This window comes from Salvia miltiorrhiza, chromosome 7 (genome assembly GCF_028751815.1).
Source record: "Salvia miltiorrhiza cultivar Shanhuang (shh) chromosome 7, IMPLAD_Smil_shh, whole genome shotgun sequence".
Lineage (NCBI taxonomy): Eukaryota > Viridiplantae > Streptophyta > Magnoliopsida > Lamiales > Lamiaceae > Salvia > Salvia miltiorrhiza.
This window is the reverse complement of record NC_080393.1, coordinates 11,724,142-11,750,210: the sequence shown is the minus strand read 5'-3', so window position 1 is coordinate 11,750,210 and position 26,069 is coordinate 11,724,142. Positions and strand designations below refer to the sequence as shown.

The window sequence follows — 26,069 nt, the reverse complement described above, 5'->3', positions numbered from 1 at the left end:
TCGTTGGGACGGAGGGAGTATTATATATAGATTATTATTTCAATAATGGTGTTATTGATGAGTCGTAAGTTTATATGTGCCAAGTAATTTGAATAAATATGACAATATTTATCTTTATATGCATTTAAATTTTAATTTGTGTTGCTTTACAAACAATTTTTTTTATCAATCGATTAGTGGAAAAATAGGGGTTGAACATGATATAATTGTCATTCATTTTTAAATAATATACATGATCTTTTTAAATTTAAATAGACGTGCTATTATAAAATTAAGCAGTTCAATTTATTTTTTTATTTTTAAATAGTATCAATATTGATTCTCCAATTAATAATTTTTCAATGAGTCATTTTGATGTTTAATATATAGTAAATGAAATCTAATATAATATTTAATTAAAAATAGTAGTAGTAGATATGTTAATACAAATAAATATAAAAAACAATAAAACTTAATTAAAGATTTAATAAATTTAAACCATTTCTGAAATATAATTTTTAAGATGATATAATTTATTATTCAGCTATAAATTTATATTAAATTAATTTAAATTCTACTCTAAAAACAATACTTTTAAATTGAAGAGCTTTGAAATGAGCTAATATGATTTAAAAAAATACTAACGTGACTTCAGTATTAAAAAAAAGAGTGGAGAGTGGAGAGAAGAAATAGGAGAGAGGAGAGAGGAATAAATTAATTTTATGATTTCAAACTATTATAACTTTTTTATGTCAATTTTTTTAAATATAATTTTTATATCAAATTAAAGATATTGCCACGATCTTTAATTTAACATCCATATTGAATATTTTTCACGAATCAAATTTGATGATTTCTAGAAAATAATCAAAAGAAAAAATAGAAGTGAGATAAAATTTGGTAAAAATCATATAATAAAGATGGTGAGAGAAACGTGTGAGATGAGGGAGTTAGGAGAGAGAAAGTGTGATAAAATGAGTGATAGAAGGAGAGAGAAAATCTGGCGGTAAAAAGTTACCGTTAAAAACTGGTGTTTCATATATATATAGATATTAAATGGTATATTATACTTTATTTATACATAATATAAAAAAAAAAATAAGTGTAACCTTTTCCATTTAATTTCTCTTCCTTTTCTTATCCTCTATTGTTATAATATTAAACGGTATATTTAATATACTTTAATAATACATAATATTAAAAAAAAAATGAGTGTAACCTTTTTCATTTAATTTCTCTTTCTTTTCTTATCCTTTTTATCTCTCTTCAATTCTTTTTATTTTTATTTTAAATATTTCCTTAAAATCATTAAATTTAATTCATAAAAAAATATTCAATATGCATTTTAAATTAAAGATCATAACAAGATCAAGTAAAAAAAAGATCTTAACATCTTTAATTTAGTGTGAAAAATATTATAAATACTTTTAAAATAAATAAGTTATAATTATTTAAAATTTTAAAATAAAATTTTCTTCTATTCCTCTCTCCTATCTTCTTAAAGTTGGAGTACATTACTTTTTCTTATTTTTTTCTATATTTATTTTATTTTATTTTCTACTCTTTTGCTAAAAATATGTTTTTGTATTTTTTATTTATAAATAGATTTTAATGCAATTAAGGAGAAAAAAAAATTGGTTAAAAATATAATTTTAATTTTAATACAATTAAGGAGAAGTAAAATATATTGTTTAAATTATATTTAATATTTATATGTAATTACTAAAAAATAGTATCAATTGATTTTATAATTTTCGTGCATCGCACGAGTCGGGTGGATGTACTAGTTATTATTATACTTTATCCAAAGTTGAAAATTTACATTTTCAAATTCAGGATTTTATTGAGTAATTGATACATATATTTTTTTAAAAATATATTTTATATTTATTTATATTTTAATTTTATTAATATTTAATTATTTAAATATATCATTTAATTTTAATATTCGTCGTGCACCGCACGAATGGAAGTAGTAGTACGTTAAGAAAGGGCAGAATCCCATTTTATATATTTGTATTTCATATATTTTTTAAAATCTTGAATCCGCGTCAAATTTTGAGTGTTCATCGTTCAGGGAGTTTTAGACTTTTAGGCCATGCCGAATATATTGGGATGGAACATATAGTAAAATACTAGTAAAATATTTTTTAAATTGAGTTTGGAACTATCATGATTCATGAGCATATAAGTTCTAAACGAATTTCATTAATTGTGTAATATCCAAACATATACCATTAATTCAATTTTTGATCTTTTGAATTTTGATATTTATACAATTTATTGTTAGCGTTTGCTTTGTGATTTTGGGAATTTTTATTGAGGTAAAGAGATGTCAATCGGGCCCATTCGATTTTGGGTCAACCCATTCGATTAGGGATATTTTTTTTTTACTTTTTTTTATTAGGGCTAAAATATTTTGACCCTAACCCCGAATCCACTCGGTTTCGGGCTAATCCGCCGGGCCCGTAAATTTATAATTTTTTTTATATATTTATTTTTTTTATAGACAATCATATTCTTATAATAAAAAGTATACCGTGTTTTTAGGTTAAGACATTTCGCCTTGTTTTAGATACAAAAATTAGTATTATTTTAACGTAAGTTTACATAATAGCTAATGTTAACTTCGTTTCCAATAAGAATTGGATATACATTTAACATAAATGACCATCTTTATTTGATTTTTATGTCATAAATATTTGTTATTAACAGTTGGAAAAAATCAAAACACGTTTTACAAGCATCAAAATCTTATTATTGAATTAAAAAGTAAAATATTAAAGTTTTAAAATTAATTATTAAGATAGTGTTCGATTAATCAGGCCAACCCACTCGATTTTCGGGTTAACCCTATCGGGCTCGAGTTATTTTCAGTTCGGGGCATTAGGGCTAAAAAAATTTCAGGCTAAAATTTTTCAATCCCAAACTCCTTTTTTATGTGTCTATCCGGACCGACCCATTAGTTTCAGGCTTTTTTGACATCCCTAGAGGTAGCTAACTAATTATTGTTATAAATTTTAGGGGTTTTGGCAAATAAAATCACGAACTATTTCGAGTTTGCAATTTTAACGCGACTTTTGAAGTGTGGCGAATTAAATCACCACCTTTTTAATTTTTGCAATTACGTCCCTCAATTTTTTTTTTCCGGTCATCAGAGTGTTGAATTGGAGCTTACGTGGATTAGTAAAGACAACACTGTTTTTGTGAGGCTCAAACGACGTCGTTTCGCATAATTTCAATTGAATCTTTCTCCAAATTATAAAGAGATTGTATCCTATGTTTGCACCTATGATTTTCAATATTCATCAATTTTATAGAAAACAACGTCGTAACATGAATATTACATGACAAACTAATCCACGTAAACTCCAATTCAACAATTCGGCAATCGAAAAAATTGGGGGATGGGGGTGAAATTGCAAAAATTGAAAAGATGGTGATTTAATTTGCCTCACTTCAAAAGTCGCGTTAAAATTGTAAATTCGAAATAGTTCGTGATTTTATTTGCCAAAACCCCTAAATTTTATTTGATAATATAATTATTTCAGTCAACTTATGAAATAGCCATATTGAGTAATGAAACTCAATATTTGCTCACCCATAAAAAAACACAAAATTTAGCCATTTTTTATATGTTATGACTATTTTGCCCTTAATTAGGGCAGACCGTATTCGGGTTTGCGCGCGGATTTGGTACATTTGGCGCTATTATTGTCAAAAGTACCAACAGGAAAAAAAACCAAGTAAATTGGTACTTTTGGCACAAATGACAATATTAGTGCCAAAGTACAAGCATAAAGCCAAAAAAAAAAACCAAGTAAGTTGATACTTTTGACACAAATGACAATATTAATTAGTGCTAAAAGTACCAACATAAATAAAATAAAAAAATAAGTAAATTGGTACTTTTGGCACAAATGGTAATATTAGTGCTAAAAGTATCATTTGATTATTAAACTCTAATGGGAGCCTTAATTGAGGAATTTAAACCTTAAATCGAGAATGTATACCCTAAATGGAGAATCTAAACCCTTGAATGAGAATTCTAAACCTTAAATGAGAATCTAAATCCTAAATGGAGAATCTAACCCTTACGGGGAAGTGTTCAAAATGACCATATGACTGCACTCATCTATATAAGACAAGATAATGTATCAGCACAAATATATGACACTATTGACACTAATATGATCACTAGTACCATTCGTGCAACACAAATAGGCGTGATCGACGGGTAAAAAGGTAGTTTGGACAGAACGCGTAAATTATGGTCAAATTTTGTGTTTTTCAAATTAATGGCCAAAATTTATGTTTGCTTGTTCAAAATAGCTATATGACTGCATATTTTTCTAGTTATTTTATAAATTTAAACATGTTCAAAAAGCCAATACTCAAAGTCAATGAGTATTACTATTATTGTATGAGTTTGAGATGATAATGGATAATAAAATTTATTTTTAATTAAATTTGAGACGAATACGAGTAGGTTCAGATAAGCAAACCAAGCTATAATCACCCAATATTATTATAATCAGCCAATATTATTATACAAGTTAGGCATGAGGACGAATAGTAGAAATATACATAATCTGATTTCAAACGTGTATGAATATATAAATTTTTAATATGTAGAATTTTGTGACTTTTCTATTTATAGTTATCTAAAATTTTCGATTTCACGTCGAATTTTTAGTTGTCTTCACCAACTAGAGATTGGAGAACCTATATAAAAGAATACAAGTGATGTGCATCTTTTTAACATTATTTAAATTTCAACATTTTTTTTACTTACCAATTGGAGAACTTATTTAAAAAATGATTAAATATAAGTACATTTTCAATATTATTTTAATCCTTTTTACCAAATTAATTACCTTATGTACGATAAATTTATGGTATATTTAAATTTGGCAGATACAATTAATAATCAATTGGACTCTTGATTGATTTTTCAATCTTAGTATGTATTCCCTCCGTCCCACGAAGCATGACATAGTTTCCTTTTTGGTCTGTCTTACGAAGCATGACACGTTTTTAAATATGACAGAAATTTTACCTTTTATTTACATTTTCACCTACCACATTTAACATACAAAATACCAATTTCTTAATTCTCGTGTCGAAAAAAAGTGTGTCATGCTTAATGGGACGAAGGGAGTAATTTACATAGATATAATTTTCTATTATTCCAAAAATAGTTATGCTATATAAAGTGAAGAACCAAATAAAGATGAAAAATGCTATCATTCCTTTCATTCAATTCCTCATACGTGGATGTGATTATGTGAATATGGGTGAGCCAGAGAAAATTCTAGGGACTTACACGTGTCTTTATGCCACCAACTTTTGGTTTCTGCAAAATTAGATGTAGATTGATTCGCACAGAAGACCAAATTAATAATTAAAAAAAGAAAAAAGTAATTGGGAGAAAATTGAGAGAGAGAAGAAAGGTGGTTCGTGAAACCGGCAAAGTCGAAGTTGGGCGGGACGATCTTCGCAGCGGTGGTCTGAAATGGACTACTCCATCTGCTTTCACGACGGCAGCATCACCGACTTGATTAACTCTCGCACACTCCACACTCATCATGTCTCTCTCTCCCTCTCCTTCCTTCTATTACTTCAATTCTTCTCTCCTTTGATTTTTCTGATTATTCCGCCTCGCCACTCCACTTATGTGAGATTGATTGTTGCCTTTCAATTTGTGTTGACCATGTTTCTGCTACGATTTTCGAAACGATTGATTTCCTTCTATAGTTTTAAGCAATGTATATATTTTGCCTGTCCGCCTCTTGATACATAGAATGTATTGATTCAGTTATTGAAAAGAAACAAGACTGTTACTTTTCTTTTCTTTTTTCAAAAGAAACAAGAGGTTGAGGAGGTTTTACCATGTCAAAATTTGGCTTCCTGCTGGAAAATTGAACTTCCTAGAACTCTCGTCTTGGAGATATTAGCAATTTTCTAAGGGATTTCAGTGCTGAAGAGCAAGGACCTCGGCAGCTGGATATCACCAATTCTGATATCGTGTTTGTTTCGAATTTCTCAAAGGTGTCAGTCTGATTGGGTTGCATGGAGAGATATATTAATAACTGAACTGAACTTTCTACATACGTATAAAGATTATGAAGATTTGAAGTTTTTTGCTTTGTGATTTGGGTGAACTTACTTTATCAGCTTTCAATGTTCAGGATTTTAACCATGCTGTGCAGATGCACTCCTCACTTGTGCGGAGGCTTTCACTGGAAAGAGAACTAGAGGTAACATTATCTAGCTTACATATCGGCTTCGATATTCCACTCCTCTTGTTAGCTTCTTTTTCTTAAAATTATTTTATTGTCAAAATTTTGTTAATGTTTGTGCTTCTAACAACCTTAATTGGAAAAAAAGCCAAAAGACTGGTTTATGTAATCCTCAAATACATTGCTGGATTTTCTCTTTTGAATACTTTTTCTTGGTCCTCATGTCATTAAGTGATTGATGACTTACTATCTGGGCTAATTTTGAAATGAATGAGGGTACACCCTGCATTTTGAGATGGCAGCAGCAATTAAACAGAGAAAGCTATTTATGTCCAATATTATCATTACTGGCTTCCTATGATGTGATTCCTTTGAAGAGGGGTTTAAAACAGTCATCTAGTACGTGGTGGAGCATCAGTCCTGTACATTATCTGAATACCAAGCTTTTTCAGCACTCTGCCCCAGAGTTGATACATAAGACCAAGAGTCTCACTTACTAAGCCCATACTAATTAGGAGAAAGGTGAATGTGAGATGGCCTTCTTTGAATGACATTATTTGTAGGCAGCTTCCCTGACATCAATAGCCAGGAAAAGTAATTGAACCTTTGTTGCTGGTAAGTGGTGCTAGATATATGTGGATTCTGAATTATCTCAACTCTTGAGAGAAAACAAGATCTATTGAATGAACGCAAGGAAAATGACCCGGTGATGCTATATCCCACTGTTGAAAATTATCTGCTCCATATACCAATCTTATGATCTCTAATTTATCAATCAAAGACTTTCTAAGTTTACAACATAGGTGGAAACTTGAATAAAGGAAAATTAAAAGATGCTACAAAATTGTGATTAGCAATTGAAATCTCAATCTCTAATTTGTTGTTGAACTCCTTAAGTCCTTGTGTGTAGATGACAACCTTGATCTTCAACTTTTCCCATAATTATCCAAGGATCTTCATTGTTCAACACCTTCAATAATTCTTCTATTTTTTTACAGTAAAAAACGTCCGATGTAATGCATGTCTAATGACCTTTTGACCATTCATATAGCCAATGGAGTGTTGGCTATTCTAAATATGTACTTATTTGGGTAACATGTTGATTTGTGTCATATTTGAAGTTGTTCCATTACCACATATCGAGTACCTGTAGTATTGACATGCTTAAGTGAAGTGTCAAAATTCATGGCGATTGGCAATTTGCAAGTCTTCTCTTATTCCAACATTTTTAATTTGGCAGGGGCACCGTGGATGTGTAAATGCTATAGCTTGGAATTCAGAAGGCTCTATGCTGATTTCAGGATCTGATGATACGCGCGTATGATGAAGCTTATTATTACTCACTATCTTAAGCTTATATTTGCACTCTTCCTTACATGCAATGTTTTTACAATGGTTGATTAATGTAGTGGCTAGAATCTGAAGTTGGTGAAAGAGGAACATGGTTGACCTGAAATGATTATGAAATAGAAAAAGAGGTAAAATGGGGCAGAAAACTCAGTTAAATGAAAAGTCTGGTAGGTCGAATATTCAACTATCCATGTGATAATGACAAGATTAACAGTTGGTATTTCAATGGCTTTAGACTGTTTGTTCAAGACTAATAGCTATTGGTAGCATGAGCAACAGTCTAGATTAATCAGTTTGCTTAGTGGCTTTAAAGCTTGAGGTTATTTTAATGGTGATGGCAATCTAGGTCTTCCTCATCAGCTTAATGTCACAGAAAGATTGTTGGTTGATGAGTTGAAGTTTCTGGTTCTTAATGGACATGGTAATGTAAGCATTCACTGTACGGAACAAAAGAATTAACCAGATTGTTGCTCTAACCGATCTTTGTCCATATCAACCTTCATTCTTTTGGGTAAGATAAAGATAGGACTTATGTTTGCAGACACTTATCCAGCATGGTTGAGGTTGCAACATTATTTATGGTCTATGATATTTGGAATTCGTAATTGCAATAAATTAGTAATTTAGTTCACATATGTCAAGTGATATGTACTGCCACATAAACTTACAGTTGGCAGCTTAGGAAAACAAGGTAATATGTTAATAATCTTTAACCATAAATAAATCACTAGATGTGGTTATCTCAATATCATCCGAAATTTCAGTGAATTGATAATTATTTGACTTGAAGGACAGCAATAAGCTCGAGGCTCAATAGTGCGAGTTCCTCATGTGTAAATAAGAAGATCCATAGCATGGGCTCTTCATAAGCAAGAACTTCCGTATTTTTTGGTTGTATATTAGGTGTGCATCCCATTTATCTAAACTATATGCTTGAGTTTCAGTTTTCTTGATGCATGTTTGGAAGCTTTACTAAATGAAATCCCTCTATAACATGGACTTGTTATGTGTGGGCTTCTTGAATTACTTACAGATATTTCAGATGGCTGGTAGTCCTCTCATTCTGAAAGTCCATTTGGGACTGATCAACCGACAAACAATTATTCTCCTGAATGACTCTTATGCCTAGAAAAATTTCATAATGTTTTTTTAGGTAGTCCTACTTTAGAAACTGAACCAAATAGACTTTAGAAACTGAACCAAATAGAATTAACTTGAATTTTGGTTATATATATCTATTTGATCATTTGTTTCCTTTCTTTTATGCTTAGTGCTAACCCTTTGATACACTTCATGGATGAATTCAAATGGAGTAAAAGAAACCATCCTTTAACCTCTAAAGTTAGTTTATATGCATCAGGGACTAAGTACTCATGTTTTGATGGATCTTAGTTCCAAGTGTGCTCATAGTTTCTTAGCCTGACATAATTCTCTTTCAGGAGAAACCTGCTAAATCTCTTATCTCCTACTAGAGCGATGTCATCTATAATTTATATAGTACATGCACTTGTTCTATACTAGTTGGAGCATCATCACATTTCTAGGATTTTAGGTGTTTGGTAATTACAGGTATCTCGCACCTATGTATTTTTCCTGATATACCATGAAACAATGTTTAGAAAGCATTTCCAAACAAAATTAGAAACAGAGCAGACTCTTATATTTTATATGAGAGGTGGTTCACTTCAATCTTGCAATGATCTATCATGTTGACCTACAATTGCTATTTATCGGTTCGTGCTTAGGCTAAACCATTCTTCTGTGTTATATAGCTCGCAGATCTGAAATCACACAAAAGGAAAATTGCAATAGGCAAGCCTCGTGCAATGGGCTTGATCTAGAAGGGTTGATGGATTTCCAACTCGTAATCTTTGCCCTCCTACCACTGGCGGAGCTAGGGGTGGGGCAGGGGGGTCACTGGGCCCCCCTGGGATTTTAAAAAATACTAGGATATTTTCGTAATTTTATATTAAAAATAAAAAATATATAATTTTATCAACATCATTATCTTGTTGAGCTATTTTATAATGTAATTGATATGTAAGCTTTCGAGTTAAGACATTTAGAATAAGTAAACATATAATTAATTTATACATATCATGTTTGGATTGGATTCTAGAGATTTATTTTTTGAATTTTATATTGAAAGTTACTTTTCCTTACAAAGTTTCATGGAATTTTGGAAAATAAAATCACGGACTATTTTGAATTTATAATTTTAATGTCTTTTTAGTTTGGCGAATTAAATCATTATTTTTTCAAGTTTTGCAATTTCGTCCCCCAATTTTTTTCGATCGCTAGAGCGTTGAATTGGAGCTTACATGGATTAGTAAAGACGATGACATTTTTGTGAGGCCTAAACGACATCGTTTCGTACCATTTCAATTAAAAATTTCTCCAAATTAGAAAGAGATTGTATCTTGTATTTGCACTCTATATAATATTCAATATTTAGTAATTTTATTGCAAAATACATCGTAAAATGAATATGAGCTTGAAAATCTGTTAAGATGTGTTTTTTGTAATTTAAATAATATTATAATTGTGTTATTGATTAATTTATTTTTAATTTAATTTAATTTAATTTAATTTTTATTTTTTAATTTAATTATTAATTTTCTTTTAAAAATTTTTTTGGACCCCCCTGAATCGGAAGTCTGGCTCCGCCCCTGCCTCCTACCCACTCCACCACACACCCTCAGAGGGCATTAAAAGATGAGAAATTTAAAAATGTATGAACTGAAACTGTAGTACTAATTAGGCACAAATATCATAAGTTTGTGGATGCAATTATAGAAAATTCTGCTATTATGCATACGAAGAAGTAAATCAAGAAGAAAATCCAATCTAAATTAGTCTATTCTTTTAACTTAAGAATTTGGTACCAGATGTTAGGTTGGCCTAATGTTTCGCTAGTTGATCTAAATAACCAGCTGGTAGAACCGTCGAGCCTAAAACAATACCTTGAGCTCGAATATATAATATTTCATGAGCATCCTTCCGGAGAACAAAATGAAACTAGAGTTCCAGATTCAGGAATTACCAGCGTAGTATGAGCAGTCTCAGAATTTTCCGCCAATATTATGCACATGCACATGCACATGCACATCATAGATCTAACTCCAGCAGAGATCCATGATATATCCCTCCCTATGATATAGTTGACCACCGATGAGATTGTTTTGTCTAGTGCACTGACAGAACCATTTATATATGGGCATGGCGGGTGCTTTTAACCTGTCAAGTATCTCACTGCAGCACCATGTTCATGAGATGTTCCAGTATTGCTTCCATTCATTTGAAGTCTGCTAGAAAGGCTGAAATGTAGTATGCCATGTTAAGGGTTTAGATTGGCTTTGGATAGAAGCTGACCACTGATGAGTTTGTTTGGCCTATTGTGTCTACGGAACCATATATACTTGTGGGGGAGGAGGTGGGCTTTTAACCTGTCAAGTATCTTTCTGTGATACCTTGTTCATGGGATGTTCCCCTTTGAGAACTTTGTCAGGATTACTTCAAATTTTAATGTTTCCACACCTAGAATGGTTGAAATGTAGTGCGCCATGTTAAGAGTTTAAACTGTAGTTGTAACTGGTCAACGCTAACAAGAATTTAGTTAGGCTCCACCAGTGATCACCATCTTCTTGATAGTGGTCAAACTCTGATAGTAGTTGTAACTGGTCAATTGCAAACTAGTTAATATAACGTTGGTAATTCTTTAATCTCTGTGGGTTTGGGCTTATCAACACTTTTTGCCTATAGGGAAAAACCTTTAGCTGCCACCGTAGGCGCGCTTTGGGTCATATATGCTTTTGTGAAATAGTCAGCAAACCATGCAGACGAGGCAAACTACACTTTGACTTAATTTCGGAGAGGGTGCTTCTTTTGTTGCATAAATTTTGGGAAGCTATCAAACCTGAGTATCTAGGCTACATCAATTTGTTGCAAGACAACCTTTTCATCTAATTCTTCTTCCTTCCTTCCTCCCTGTGAAGTTTGGCTCTATTGTGAATTCACATGTTAATGTCTGCTATCCAATATGATGGATGTCTTATTTTCTGCAGGTTAACGTCTGGTCCTATTCAAGTCGAAAACTTATGCACTCAATTGAGACTGGCCATTCTGCCAACATTTTCTGTACAAAATTCAGTCCCTGAAACTTCAGATGAATTGGTAGTTTCTGGGGCAGCTGATGCTGAGGTAACTTATCATGGCTGACTGCATATTTATATATGCCTAGCACCTCAATTGAGTGATCCTGTTTCACATAGTCAGAGTGATGTTAGTGCATTGCAGGTACGCCTATTCAATTTGTCCCGTTTAAGGAGAGAACGGACTGGAGGGGAGTGGTATCAGTCCATCAGCAGTTTTCCAGTGTCACACTAGGAGGGTTAAAAAATTAGCTGTAATATTCTCATTCTCTATCTTAAGTAATTACGTGTCTATAGTGTAGCTGTTGATGCTTATTTATTTACAGGTGGAAGCTGGAAATCCTAATCTGGTGTGGAGTGCCAGTGAAGATGGGACACTTCGGCAGCATGATTTTCGTGAGGGTTCTTCTTGTCCTCCTGCTGGGTCCTGTCATCAAGAATGTCGTAATGTCCTTGTTAGTCTATCTCCTCCATATTGCTTTTCCCTCCTATGTTTCTTCTGTTTCCTACATTGCATACTCTTTTCTTGGTTAACTTTGTGTAGGAAACAGGAGGTATGTGCACTTTTCTTATGAGTTATGCATGACTAGTTGAATCTTCTGTTTTTATATTGGAACCTACTTTGTGTTAAATGTTCCGAAAACAGCGAAGGACATTGTCACCACATTAATTTTTCATTCACTTCCATCTGGACATTCCCACGAAGTCTTCAACTCATGCATACAGTACTGGCAAAGCACCAAACTCTTTATGCTCTCTTTTAAAAATCCAATCAACAAAATGTAGATGTTAGATGTTAGGTGGCAATAGTATGCGGACAAATTTAGAAAATTGATGAGGAAGATTAGATGGATATCAATAACAGAGTGAAACAAAAGAAGATTAAAATTGGAGGAAGGCGGTTTGTTAAGTAAATTAAGAATGCTGAAATTCTTTCTTATTGAATGAGTGCTTAATTTATATGCCGCATGCTTAATCATTTTTCACATGACTCCGCTCCTCCATATACCCACTCACCTTCTGGAACATATAAAAAGAAAAAAGAAAGCTACTCTGTACATGTTGTCCGTATATATCCTGAAGCTTCAATTTAAGTTGCTCATCCATTTGGGGCTAAGTTTTATGTCCCATTATTTTTGAATTAACATTACGATTCTAAACTTAGTCTATAGTAGCTTTATTGTTGTTAAATGGTGCAATGTCCAATATTCATTATCCCTAGAGATCTTATCCTTCAGCCTATGAGATTAAGACCTTGACATTTTAACTTAGGAATCTTAACTATTACACCCTCCGTCCCATTTGAGTTGACCTGTATTCCTTTTCGGGTTGTCTCATTTGACTTGGCCTGTTTCCTTTTCGGCTAATCTCTTTACACTACATTAAATATGAACCCACACACCTTTACACTACAATCTTAACCTCCAAAATAACCATGCCGAAAAGAAATAGGCCAAGTGAAGTGGGACGGAGGGAGTAATTAACTGTGCAACCAAACCTTTGCCGAGCTAAATGGACATTCTGATAAAGGAAAACAACCAAGTATCATAAGCACCCTGATTCAATGTAATTCAATTAACTGAACGAAAAGAAAAATAGAAACAACCAGAAGAGACTCCCAGGCGCAAATGCGCCATTGTGATCTTCAGAATGATTACTAGCTGGCTCTTGTCATAAGGTGAAAGAACCCTTTAATTTCCTGGGCTGAGCAGCGCCAAGAAAGGAACTGCAGCCTTAACTAATAATCAAATCATAAACTAACTATCCTAGGCCAAGGAGAGCCCATGAAAGGAGCTCGTGGCCTAACTAATATTTAAATGACCTATTAACTAATACATAATAATCAAGCAGATAATGAAAACAGGATGAAGTCGGGTGCAGCTACGTGCGAGCATCCCCCACCTACTCCTTGGATATATTTGTCCAACAACTCCTCCATCCTTTCAGACGGCCTTGTGCTCACGGCTGAAATCATTTTGGAACCATTGGATCTAATACGAGAACAACAGAATCTTCAACCTTCAAAGAAGCAAGTTCCTTTAAGCCCACGTCAACTGCTAGCATGCTCTCAATGTTTCCTTCTCGAGTAAGATCGTTGAAACATCCTCGACAAGTTTGCTTCTTTGTGGGTTGTTATCACATTACTCTTAGCACTCTCCCGTAGCCTTCTGTCTAGTGGATAGAACAATCTCCAAAAGAAGAGGTGCCAAAGACGACCAGTGTTCATGCTTTGACACAACAAATATCACATAGATGCCAAGTCGAGCAGGTAAGCCTCAATATCTAGCTAGCTAGCAGCACCTTTTAAGAACGACTTCTTCCATTTCGTGTGAGGTTAACACTATTCCTTGTGTCATTGGGTGAAAAGCTTTAACATCTGACTTAGTTCCACGCAATTGTTTGACAGCAGCTGCAAACTCTTTCTTTGTGAGCTTAATATCAGATTGCTTTGGTGCCGCATTGGGTATTACCCGAAGCAGATGGTACTTTCCATTGTTTTCCTTTCAAATCAAAGAATAAAGAATTCTAGAATCCTCGTCAGTTGGACAGTGGTAAAGATAAATTGATCGGACCAATTTGTTAGAGTAAAGGAGAACAACCGAGTACAATGAAAACCCCAGTTCAATATAATTTTGTCCCAAGGCTCATTTAATTTTTGTCACTTGTAGGGTGTTGTGTAGTGCTCTTTAGCAGTTTAGCTAGTCAATTCTGTATTCTTGTTAGGGATTCCTCATGCCTCTGCAACAATGTCCCATTATACTTTGTAACATTTTATAGTTTCATATGATAATATTACTGTCTTTACAAATATTTCAGTTTATGTGTTTTATGTTTGACAATTCATACAGATTGTTAACCCTTATGGTGCCATTGATTTCCACGTCCAACATTTTCTTATATACAAATATGCACGCACACATGCATATCTGGAATGCCAACTGTAAACTGCAGTGATTTTTTGGATATCTTTCCGAGTAAAATAATAAATTCCTCTTCTTCACTTGTGCTAAAAGTTGGTGCCATGCATACTACTAAATTGCAGCTTGATTTGCGTTGTGGAGCTAAAAAATCACTAGCAGATCCTCCAAAGCAGTCCCTTGCTTTGAAATCTTGTGATATCAGTTCCACTAGGCCCCATTTACTCCTTGTTGGCGGCAGGTATCCAATAGCTAATTTAGCTGTATTCATATTTATGGTTTATCTGCTAACCACTGTTTTTAATGACTGTAGTGATGCATTTGCACGTCTATACGATAGACGAATGCTTCCGCCTCTCTCATCTAGTCAGAATAAGCTGCCACCACCTCCTTGCGTGAACTACTTTTGCCCAATGCATCTATCTGACCTTGTTAGTCCATGAATTGATAATAAGTCAACACTCTCCTCAATCTTCCTTTAACATGTTGTTCCTGCTCTACTTGTTCCAGTTATGTTGCTTTTTATGTGCCAATAAATGTGGTATCTTTATTAGCTACTTGATACATTGTTAGTGCTTAATGGAAGTACTTTGTGCTGCCATGCATTTTAGAGAATAAGCATGATATTATAGGAAAAGGCTGAAAACTAGACCCCAAGATTCTTCTTGTTGGAGGATACAAGTAACCTTGAACTAATAAGCTCATCTTATGGTGTTTTGGTACAAATACTTTTCATGTTTTTCTTCAAAATGGTAGGATGGAAGTTTTCTTCTTCCCGTCAGAAATCCAAGGTTGCTATAGGCAGAATGTTCACAAAGAATTTCTAACAGCTTTCATGATTCCTTTGGATGTTAAACGTTGTGCCATGGAATCAAATGGTGCTGTCATAACCATCTTGCAATTATTTGTCTGGTGACAACTTCTCCAGAGGGTTTATTCTTATTTGTCTGGTGACAACTTCTCCAGAGGGTTCATTCTCAGTTTTCTCACTAAATATAGGACGTTGCAATTCAGTTATAGATTTATCTAATTTCATCCTATCTTACCAGAATGTGTTTGACTATATGGCTTTCACATTTAATAATTCATATACTCCATAAATTTCTCAACAACCCTATATACCCATAAACTGCTTTAACTGGATCATTTTTCATTGTGTGGTATTGTAAAAATATATTCCCACACTAGTTTTACATTGTCAGACTCCAGCTTCATGAATATTTTGTTGACAGGCTGCTAGCTGTTCTAACATCACACTATGTGACGATAGTAGCTTGATTGAAAATGTTGTGTTGAAATGTTGAACCTCTATTGCTTATGAAGTTTTCTGCTGAGCTCATACTGAATGTCTCTGTTCTGTGAAAAGGGAGATTGGGCAGCAAACAGATAGTGTTGAGTTTCCCTGTAACCTATGGGAGCCTTGGCTGCGATCTGGCAGTTGGTCAACCATGGCCCTGAGGGTTGGAGTGGTCGTGGTGTTAGTGTATAGGTGTTTGGAAACAATCTGTGACTTTCAGCTCATTTCTTCTAGTTTATTCATAATGGTTTTAAAAGATAATGCTTCAGATGAGGACATTGGTTTTCTTTGGGTTCCGTCACCTATAAGTATATTGCATATATTTGGCCAGACTTGGCTAACTTGTCCTTGTGTTTTCTATTGGATTCCAAACAAGGTCGATATCTATATGTATGATTTACTAAAGTACTTTTTCATTTATTGCCAGGGACATTCCAGCTTGCATCCCACTCATGTTACTTTTAGTCCTAATGGAGAGGAGGTTCTTCTTAGTTATAGCGGGGAACATGTATACCTGATGGACATTAATCACGGTATGTGGTAGATCTTAGTTTTTCAGTTTTCTAGTGCTTCTGTGACTATGCTTCTCATGTATGGAGCGTGAAACTGGTTTGCTTAAATTAGTCTAATGCATTTTGTGATTGATTTGTTTGGGACCAAGTTACTTATGTTCCATGAACAACATGTAGAAATGAATGGCTGTTCATGAGGAGTGTACGCTTCTTTGTGAAAAGCCATTAAACACTAAATCTATCCCTCAGGCCTGCCAAAGATCTGCTTTGGATCTACCATGAGCATGTCTTTCTCACAATGGTAAATGAGCACCACAGTTATCCACATATTAACACATCATAAATAAGTCCTTGGAATTTGACAGAGAACCAATTTGTGAGAAGAATATGAATCATTCATTCTAATGATGTTAGGGAAGTAAGAAAAGCATATACCTCATACCCATTCAAGAAAGCCATTCTGGAAATGATTTAATCCTGCCCAGTATATGGAATCCTTGTAAATAATGATGCAGATCATGGTAAATAATTATCGAGTGTTGTGTATTTTTGACTAATCATAATTAATTACTACTAGTTATTAGTTAACTTCAACATATTGTCATAGGCATTAATGGTATTGCAAAATGTTGAATGACCACCTCATCGGGAAGTTTATCCTTTTAGTGGGCTTTTATTTTCGAGGATGCCTAGATAGGTAAAAATAGTATAGGCTAATCCATTGGTGACTAAGATGGATTGGAACTTTGGGATATCCAAAGCCCTTGATATTTCCTATCATCTGAGCCATGAAAAATAATATCTTCAACCCCCCCCCCCCCCCAACACACACACAATGTTCAGGCGGATTGCCTACATCAAAACTGTACCCGGAGAATTTACCAGGTTGTGAAGATTTGAAGGGAATACAAGTGTTGAGGGGAGAGAGAATATAAAAATAAATAAAATCAAATAATATATCTTGTTGTGTATGAAGAGAAGTGTTAAGATGTGGGGTTTTCATTGGGTTAGGTCAAAGTAATTAAATGTAGAAGATTATGTGGCCTTTTAATTGTCACGTGAAATAAAATTATTAGGAAAATTGATTTGAAAGTGCAACATCATGACTGACTCCAGATGGTTGTTTTGATATTTCAATCATGAGGACAATTCTATTTTCCAAGAAGTGGGATTGTTTGAAGATAGCATTAAAGCCATTGACTATCTAACATATCAAGATTATTCCTAAGAGAGTCACTTCATTACCCTTGACTATAATATTATTTTTATTTTAGGTAATATCTTCAATACTAGGTGTTGGATTATCATATTTAGTTACATAAAAGATTAAATGCCCATCTCACTAGTCCATTCTAGTAAAATGGAGAAAAAATCGTGGAACTTCAAAAATTGATTGAAATGGATGTAAACTGTTCATTTTTAGACTTATTGCACTATTTTTCTTTTCCATTGCATCCTTGCTACTCCCTCCATCCCTCAAGAGTGTGCACCTTTTGCCATTTTGTTATGTCCCACAGGAGTGTGTATTTTCCATTTTTGGACACTACCCAAACACAAACTCCTTACTTTTTTACCTCCACTTTCTCAACTTATTCACAACTTTACCACGAATGGCCAACCACAAATCCCTTATTTCTTATTCCCATTATCATAACACTACGATAAAAGTGGGTCTCTTTCTCCCACTCATAACACACTCACCTAACATTTATTAAAACCTTGTGCCACCAAAAGTGATGCACACTCTTAAGGGACGGAGGGTGTATTTTACTTGGTAAATGGATTTACTAATATACCTCAATTGAGATCACAACTCCTTGGCTTTGATAAGCTCCACGATTAGGTTTTTTTTTTAGTATTTTATTTATGATTTCTTAATTTGGTAATTATTAGAAAAAAAAATCTGGTCTGGGGGGTGGGCATCTCCATAAGTTCTAACATTCTCTGTTTAATGCAAAACTAGACTGCTAGCATCATGAAAAATTATTTCTTGTTGGATAATAATGTTTTCTTGAGCAGTTTCTGGGAATACAATGAGATATACCTCAACTGATGTCTCAAAGCTAACCAGCCTGAGTCCCATACTCAACAAAGTACAAGTGCAATCATCCCTTTCAGGTGTATCCTTAAATGGTTTTCCTGTGAGAAATAAAGCTGCAGTATGCATCCTTCTCTCTGAATGTTAATATGCTCAGAGTTTCATTTCCCTATAACTGATTGTATATCACTTTTTCTTCAAAAGCTTGATAAGTGCAGGAAACTAATCCGTTTTGCTGAAAAATCATTGAAAGGAGAAACAGATCGTTATTATGGAATTGAGGCTTGTAATGAAGTGTTGGATGGTCATGGTTATGAGATTGGGTCAACTCTGATGCAGGAGTGTTTGTGTATACGCGCTTCCTTGTTACTCAAGGTCCTATAACAACTATGAGTCTCTCCGGCACACGACCCAGCTTCATTTTCTCAATTTGTTTTCCCTCTGTTGATTGATTATTTTTTGTATCTTACAGAGACGGTGGAAAAATGATTCACACATGGCTATTAGAGACTGTCATAGAGCTCTAAATATAAATCCTTCTTCAACTAGGGCACTCATTTGCATGGCTGAAGCACTGTCCATGGTAACTTAATGATATTAGTATTCTATAGTTTTAACATTTTGTGGTCAATCCAATATTTATAGAATAGTATTTAATGAGCAATTTAGGTATCTAATATGGAATAAGATCCTACCATATGTGATATTGCTTCCCTTGGTATAACAAGATGAATGGCAATATCCAGATTTAATGCTGACAATGGCAAAAATCTTCTGATGTGTGAATTATAGTTGAACATGTAGCATGATTACTTCTATTTGAACATAAATTTGCATTTTTTAATTTCTAAGTCAACTGTTGCTGGCTTGGGTTGTTCATTGTGCAGTTGGAAAAACATAAGGAAGCATTAGAGTTTGCTTTTGCAGCTCAAACTTCAGCTCCATCTGATTTTGAAATCATGGAGAGGGTGGAGCATATCAAGAAGAGTTCGGCTGTAGGTTCGTAATGCTTGTAGTGCCTTGTCAATATCTTCGATATTTATGTTAGAGTTGTCTCAGTTCTTTGTGAGGATTTTGCATTGTTGGTATGAATTATCTTCTATTGTTTCTGTTATTGATTCTAAGGAAATTAGATTTTAAACTGTAGTATCAAAAGTCAGTGTGCTAGACTCAGTAATATTTTAAATGTACGTTGGGTTATGGAAGATTCCTCTTGAGTCAGTTGAAAAACCCTGTAGCTTTATCTAGCTTAACCTATTGGACTGTTGGAACTGTTTGTCAGAAATAACTAAGTGAATATGAGAAGCAATCTTCTCTTTGTCACTCCTTTCTATGTTACTTGTACCTGCTTTTTCTGTTTCCTTTACTGAATGGAAAATATAATTTATGCTGTTTCTATACTGGAAACAGCTGTGCCCCTTCCCTGAACAATTACCTCATGACATAAGATGATGTCTGCACTCTTCCAAGAAGCCTTTGCAGTCATAATCCTTTTCCTACTCTGTGATCAGCTGTTCCAGTTATATGATGTCATTGTTTGGTTGCTTTTGAAATTCTCATTGTTTCATTGTCATGCTATAATAATGTTTCCGTTTTTTACATTACAAGTTACAATTTTTCAATGGAAAGTGAAGTAATGTATCTTCTAGTAATATATATCACTACTCTTGATTGACTACTATCATGCATCTGACTTATAGCTGAAGCTGAAAAAACTAGCATAGAAAGTGACAGAAGATCAAGGGCAAATTACCGAGCTAGAAGAGTGCTTTCCCTAAGTGACATAATCTACCATACAGAAGGAGAGAATGATGCTCCGAGTGGACATGAAAGAGAAGACTCTGATTATGACGATGAGCTTGAACTGGATTTTGAAACATTAATACCTGCTGAAGGAGGGCATGACGTTGAGTCCAATGTTCTCCCGAGAAACTTAAATTTGAGAATTCACAGGAGAGGTGATTTGAATTTGGAACCTGGGAGCGTGACTGGCTCTTGTGGGTTACCTGTATTGTCATGTGAAAATGACAAAGTGCCATACCGGGTTTGCTTCTGTTTTTCCCTTGGAAATCTCCTGATTTGATGATCACATCAGCTGTTATGTTTTCCTTGAATGTCTCAATTGAAAATTGTTTTGGTTAACTTGCTGTATAAAAGAGTGTTGTCCACAATCCTTACATTTTCTCTGTTTTTTCACTAGCATACTACCTGTTTATCCTGCGCATCAATTTATTATTAATGTATTATTCAAACTGTACGTAACATATAGAGTGAAATTTGATAATTGAATTTATTTTCAACATTAATAATAATATGTTGTGTATTCCTTGTCCATTTTCATAATCTAGTTGCATATTATTTTTGTACACCATCTTTGACCTAAATTGTCTTGTTCATATTGCAGCCTGAGATGGCGATAGATATGAAGCAGAGATATGTTGGCCACTGTAATACAGGCACTGACATAAAACAAGCCAGTTTTATTGGCCAAAGAGGTATGTTCAAACCCTGATATGCGACTCTCTTGGTTCATTCTCATGCAAGGGTTAATGTTTAAGGATGAGCAATGGAGAAGGAACTTTTTTATCCCTGCCAGGGTTCCAGTTATGCTCTTTTTTGAATGGATGCTCAGTAACAGTAACTTAAGAAAAAAATATTTCATGAAATTGGAGAACCGCACTACCACACTTATATTCGATGTAGTTCTCGTGTTCAGATTTTTTTTAAAAAAAATAAATAAATTCCGGGGTGTAAATTGAATTTACCTTTCTAGAAGTACATCATTATTTTCTCTGAGGTTTTTCGTGCATTCGTGATATTTATACCGCTATTAATTTATGAGATGGATCTAGTTTGGTATCAATTATATGATATCCTAAACCATTAGCTATTGAATAGTTTCCATGTTATGATAGATATAGATATAAGAGCTAGCTGTCAGCTTATTGCAATCTTAAACTTCCGATGCTGAAATGAGGTCAATATTCATTTGTAGGATTTATTGTTTATGATGATGGAACCTTCTCAGAATATCTCAATTAGCACGATGTCATGATTTTTGGTGGAAGTTTTATTAACCTAATAGTATATTATGTTCCAATCTTAATTATACTATCATCATGTTTCCTCATACCCAGGTGAATATGTTGCTAGCGGAAGTGATGATGGTAGATGGTTTATATGGGAAAAGAAAACTGGGCGATTACTAAAGATGCTGCATGGAGATGATGCTGGTAAGAACCACCTTACCTGCAACACACGGACACAAGCATAAAAATGAAATTGAGATCATTGCTTACGAATCCATAATGTTATTAAACAGTCTTTTTTATACTCTAGAAATTGTTTCACTCATGGTCATTTTGGAGCCTGACAAAGCATCCGAGTGCAGATGTATGATTTATTATTAACATATAGTCAATGTCTAACTGGTGGCTGTTTCATTGAGTAGGTCAAAAATTGTGATTCAAATTCTTAGTGTTGTCAGAACTTCGTCAAATGTCAATTCTACGACTATTGGATTTTTATAATTCATTCTTAAGATGCAATAAAGTATATTTCAGCCAACTTCATGAAGGGCCAGCTATGTTGATATAATTGTTTCGTTGTTGCCGTAGCTCGAATGTGTTAGACAATTAGATTTTGGAGTTTTGAGGTTTTTGTATGGTTTGATTTTCCATTCATCAAGGTCTTCTGTCTCCCGATGTATCCACCTCCCTTTCTGCCTTCAGTGGCTAATGCTTCCCATCTTGGCTTCACTGTTCAGAGACATATGCAGAATATCATTCCTTTCTCTCTTAATTACATGTAGCAATATGTTAGTGCTGAAGGATAATTTTCACGAACCTCAGCATATGTAGAAATTCTTCTGGGTACTGTATCCTTCTGTATTCTCTTTTTTAATATATGATATTGCTTATAGATACTTTGCTTTCACCCCCCAGACCTAAATTTGAAGCTGAATTTGAAAATGAAACATTGCGATTAGGTAATCTTCAAAATAGCTGGTTTGTATTTTTAATCTTATTGAATTCATAATTTTTCAATTTAACTTCTTAATAGCTTCAGCAAAGTCCATTTTCTCTAAATTTGGCTTTTAGCGAGGTAGCTTTTCAATTTTTTTAATGTGTGGCTATTCTTTGACTGGTGGGCATAAGGATGGGAAGGAAGATATATCTCTTCACCCCCCCCCCCGCGTCCCCACACACACAGCCGACCCCCTGTCTTTTCATCTGTAGCCTTGTATATAAGTAAACACATGACTATAATTGACAGAAGTTACTATAAACTCATGGTCTTTTTAGATTTTAGGGTCCCAATATGCTCTGCGAATTTGAAAATAAACTGAAAAGAATAGAACTAGAGAAGTGAGTTTCTAAGTTGTTGGGTAAGTAAATTAATTTGAAGAAGTTAGAATTCCATTGTTCGTGGCCCAACAGATAATTGTCAGATTTTATATCCTGATCTGGAAACTTCATATTATTAGTCTGAGAAAGGCGTGATGATTGTATTCTAGAGTAGCTGTGAACAGAAAATTTCTTACTAGTAATAAATTATGTTTTGTTGCGTCCTTGAAGGTGCTTGCAATTTGACATTGTTATTTTATAAGTGAACATTATCAAGCACTTTTTCCTTTCAGACACCATTGCTTTACTCTCCTAACAATTCTGGCTTAGACCTGGTGTTCATTGTGAAACTGTTTGACTGCTTGAAGTATCTAACTCTTCTTACTTTGTGCAGTTGTCAATTGTATACAGTGCCATCCATATGATTGTGTTATTGCAACTAGTGGAATTGATAGCACTATAAAGGTAGGAAGGGTTAATTATGCATATTTGGTTGAACTTTTAAAGATAGAGTACAGTTTGATACTTTGTTGGATGCAGATCTGGACTCCAAATTCTCGAGTCCCTTCCAATGTTGCTGGGGAAGAAGGACCCGAGCCTTCAAATGTGTTAGAAGCCATGGAAGAGAATCAGCGCAGATTATATTGCAGTCGTGAAGCCATTTTGTATGTATTCTGAATCTTTGACCTCACATGGAAATTGGTTTGATTTCTGTTTCATGTTGTGATATAGATGGGGGTTGGCGCTGGCTCTGAAGGGTCGTTTTACTATATGTTGAACTTCTGCTTCTGGTTATCATGTTCCAAACTTTCACTTTTTTATTTTATATATATATATATATATATATATATACATATATTTTATTATTATAATGCTCAAAATATTTGGCACGTTTGGAATTCTATTTGTACAGATATGGTACAGGTCACTTCAAATCCTTCTTTGTCTATTCGTTCTGTTTTGCTGCAAGAGAAGCATACACTACTTCTGCATTTACTTTAGAAGCCCTAGTTCTTGTTTGACTCGACAATGAATTTTTATTGTAACATTCAAAATCATTTCAGGCCCTTTGAAATTCTGGAGCGTTTCCGAATGCACGATTTTGCTGAAGGAAGTTTTCATCCATTTGAGTGCACGCAGAGCTGATATAGTTCTAACCACTATGTATGGCCATAGGTAATGTATCTTGGTTTGTACATGCACTATAGTATATAAAGCTACTAATTCCTGCACCCTAGCTAGGCTTGATGGTATTGTATATCTTTATGAAATATAACACGAAGTGATTGAATTAAATGAGAATATTGTGTTGTGATATTCTCTTGAGGATCTTGACATTCTATTTTTCTATACTTCTTTCTGTTGGTTCAGCAAATTGATGATTCAAGGACAAATGGACTTGCTGAAGTTTGCTAATCTGAGTTAAGTTATCTGGAACTGCAGTGGCTGTGGAGATACACGCTCTCTGTTTGAGAGAGAGAGAGAGAGAGAGAGAGAGATGAGTTATTTTGTGTATCATATGGATTGTTTCTAGTTTGGTAATTGTTTCGAATCCAAACTACTGTAGATAGTAGATTAAGATAAATATTTCTTTTGGGTAGAAAAGAATATACTGGCAGTGTACATGATACATTAGTCGTTATTTAAGAAGGTGATACCGTGATGGTGCTTTTTTTATGATAAATAAAATATTGCGGGGGACTTGATTTGGGTTCTGCATATTTCTATGAATTTTTCGACATTGAATCGTGTATAACCTTTGTGTTTTACGCTCTGTATTGTTAATTCGAATATAAGGTACATTATTTTGATGAAATTAAGCACGACATTTAGGACGTGGCTGGCAGCGAGAATGAAACAGCAATTTTCACCTTCATTTTCAGTCGTGTATTCATTTTCAGCAATTTTAAGAATACTAGCAGAGGTCAGATGAATTCGCACATAAAAATAAATTATTTTAATAAATAATTTTCTGTAAATATAATATATACTAGTATTTTATTTTATCTTATAATACTAATATTTATTATTCTGATATGTTTTTTGATCTAATTATTAAATAAATTTTGAAACGTATAATGCTGTAAGCTATCATATAATTAAAAAAAAAAATCATCTAAATTTATTACTCTCTCTGTCCACGAAACGAGTATCCATTTGTGGACGGTACGAGTTTTAAGAAATGTATTAATTGTAGTGTGAATAGAATAATGATCCAATCTTTTTGAGTGTATAAATTAAAGAGTTTTGTGGGGTATATTTGCCAAGAAAAAGAGAAATGAGTACTCATTTCGTGGACGAAGGGAGTATAAAAAATTAATTTTAGTTAATTAAGCATCACATAATTTTGTAGTGTTTATTTTTTAAGTTTCATCTTTACATAACTAATTGTAAGTTTGTAACCTCCTTCTAATACTGACCATTTTAACCAACCCCAACTAGCATTTGCAACTTACTTCTATTAGTTTGTCGATTTTTATTTTGTCACAATATTATTAGTAGCCAAATTTTGTTTTGTCACAATTTTTTTGTTAATTGTTAAATAGTGCACGATTTTTAATTCAAATCGCAATTTTTGTGTGCCTTTGAAAATATATCAAAAGTATTCTCACCTTTTGATTTGTAGCATTAACCACCAATAAAACAAAACATTTTATGTCTTAATTATGTGAAGTAGTACCTATTTTATCCTTTGATGTTGATGGGTTTGCTTGACTTTTGTGAAAGTCTTACACATTTGATCGATTGACACCCATTAGTCATAAAAATCAACGATTTGACAGCTATCAGTCAAGAGTACATATGACCGGTGGGTGGTAAAATCATGTGTCCGCCTAATGAAATTATGTGTCCGTCCGGGCGGACACATGATTTAGCCACCCACCGGTCGTATGTATTCTTGACTGATAGCTGTCAAATCGTTGACTTTTATGACTGATAACTGTCAAAACGGTCAAATGTATAAGACTTTCACAGAAAATCAAGCAAACCCACCAAATCAAAGGGTATTTAAAGAATATGGCATAGAATGCTTATGTTTATAAAAGAGGACATTTTTACTATAGAACTTAAAGAGCATGGCATTTTAAATTTTCACTCTTTTTTCCGAAACCTTTTCAATTATTGAAGATTAAAATTACAAAATATGTCAAAAATTATGCATTATTAATTGGCAATTAACTCTTTATTTTTCTATTCCCGCCTTCGCCCAATGAAGTTTAAGGCTTAAATGAAGA

The 26,069-nt window shown here is 33.7% G+C and overlaps 1 protein-coding gene across 1 annotated transcript; it reads left to right on the top strand.

Moving 5' to 3' along the window:
- The first annotated feature begins 5,348 nt into the window (after positions 1 to 5,348).
- On the top strand, positions 5,349 to 24,522 carry LOC130992558 (protein ALTERED SEED GERMINATION 2). The gene is given in 22 exon segments (XM_057917236.1): positions 5,349 to 5,569; positions 6,171 to 6,239; positions 7,462 to 7,539; positions 11,636 to 11,719; positions 11,721 to 11,771; positions 11,868 to 11,894; positions 11,896 to 11,976; positions 12,049 to 12,177; positions 14,766 to 14,881; positions 14,954 to 15,071; positions 16,365 to 16,470; positions 18,469 to 18,608; positions 18,692 to 18,862; positions 18,960 to 19,070; positions 19,375 to 19,486; positions 20,188 to 20,531; positions 20,892 to 20,982; positions 21,625 to 21,720; positions 23,228 to 23,298; positions 23,374 to 23,498; positions 23,898 to 24,009; positions 24,205 to 24,522. Coding segments are annotated over 21 exon segments (2,277 nt in total). The 5' UTR covers positions 5,349 to 5,494; the 3' UTR covers positions 23,980 to 24,009; positions 24,205 to 24,522.
- The last annotated feature ends 1,547 nt before the right edge of the window (positions 24,523 to 26,069 follow it).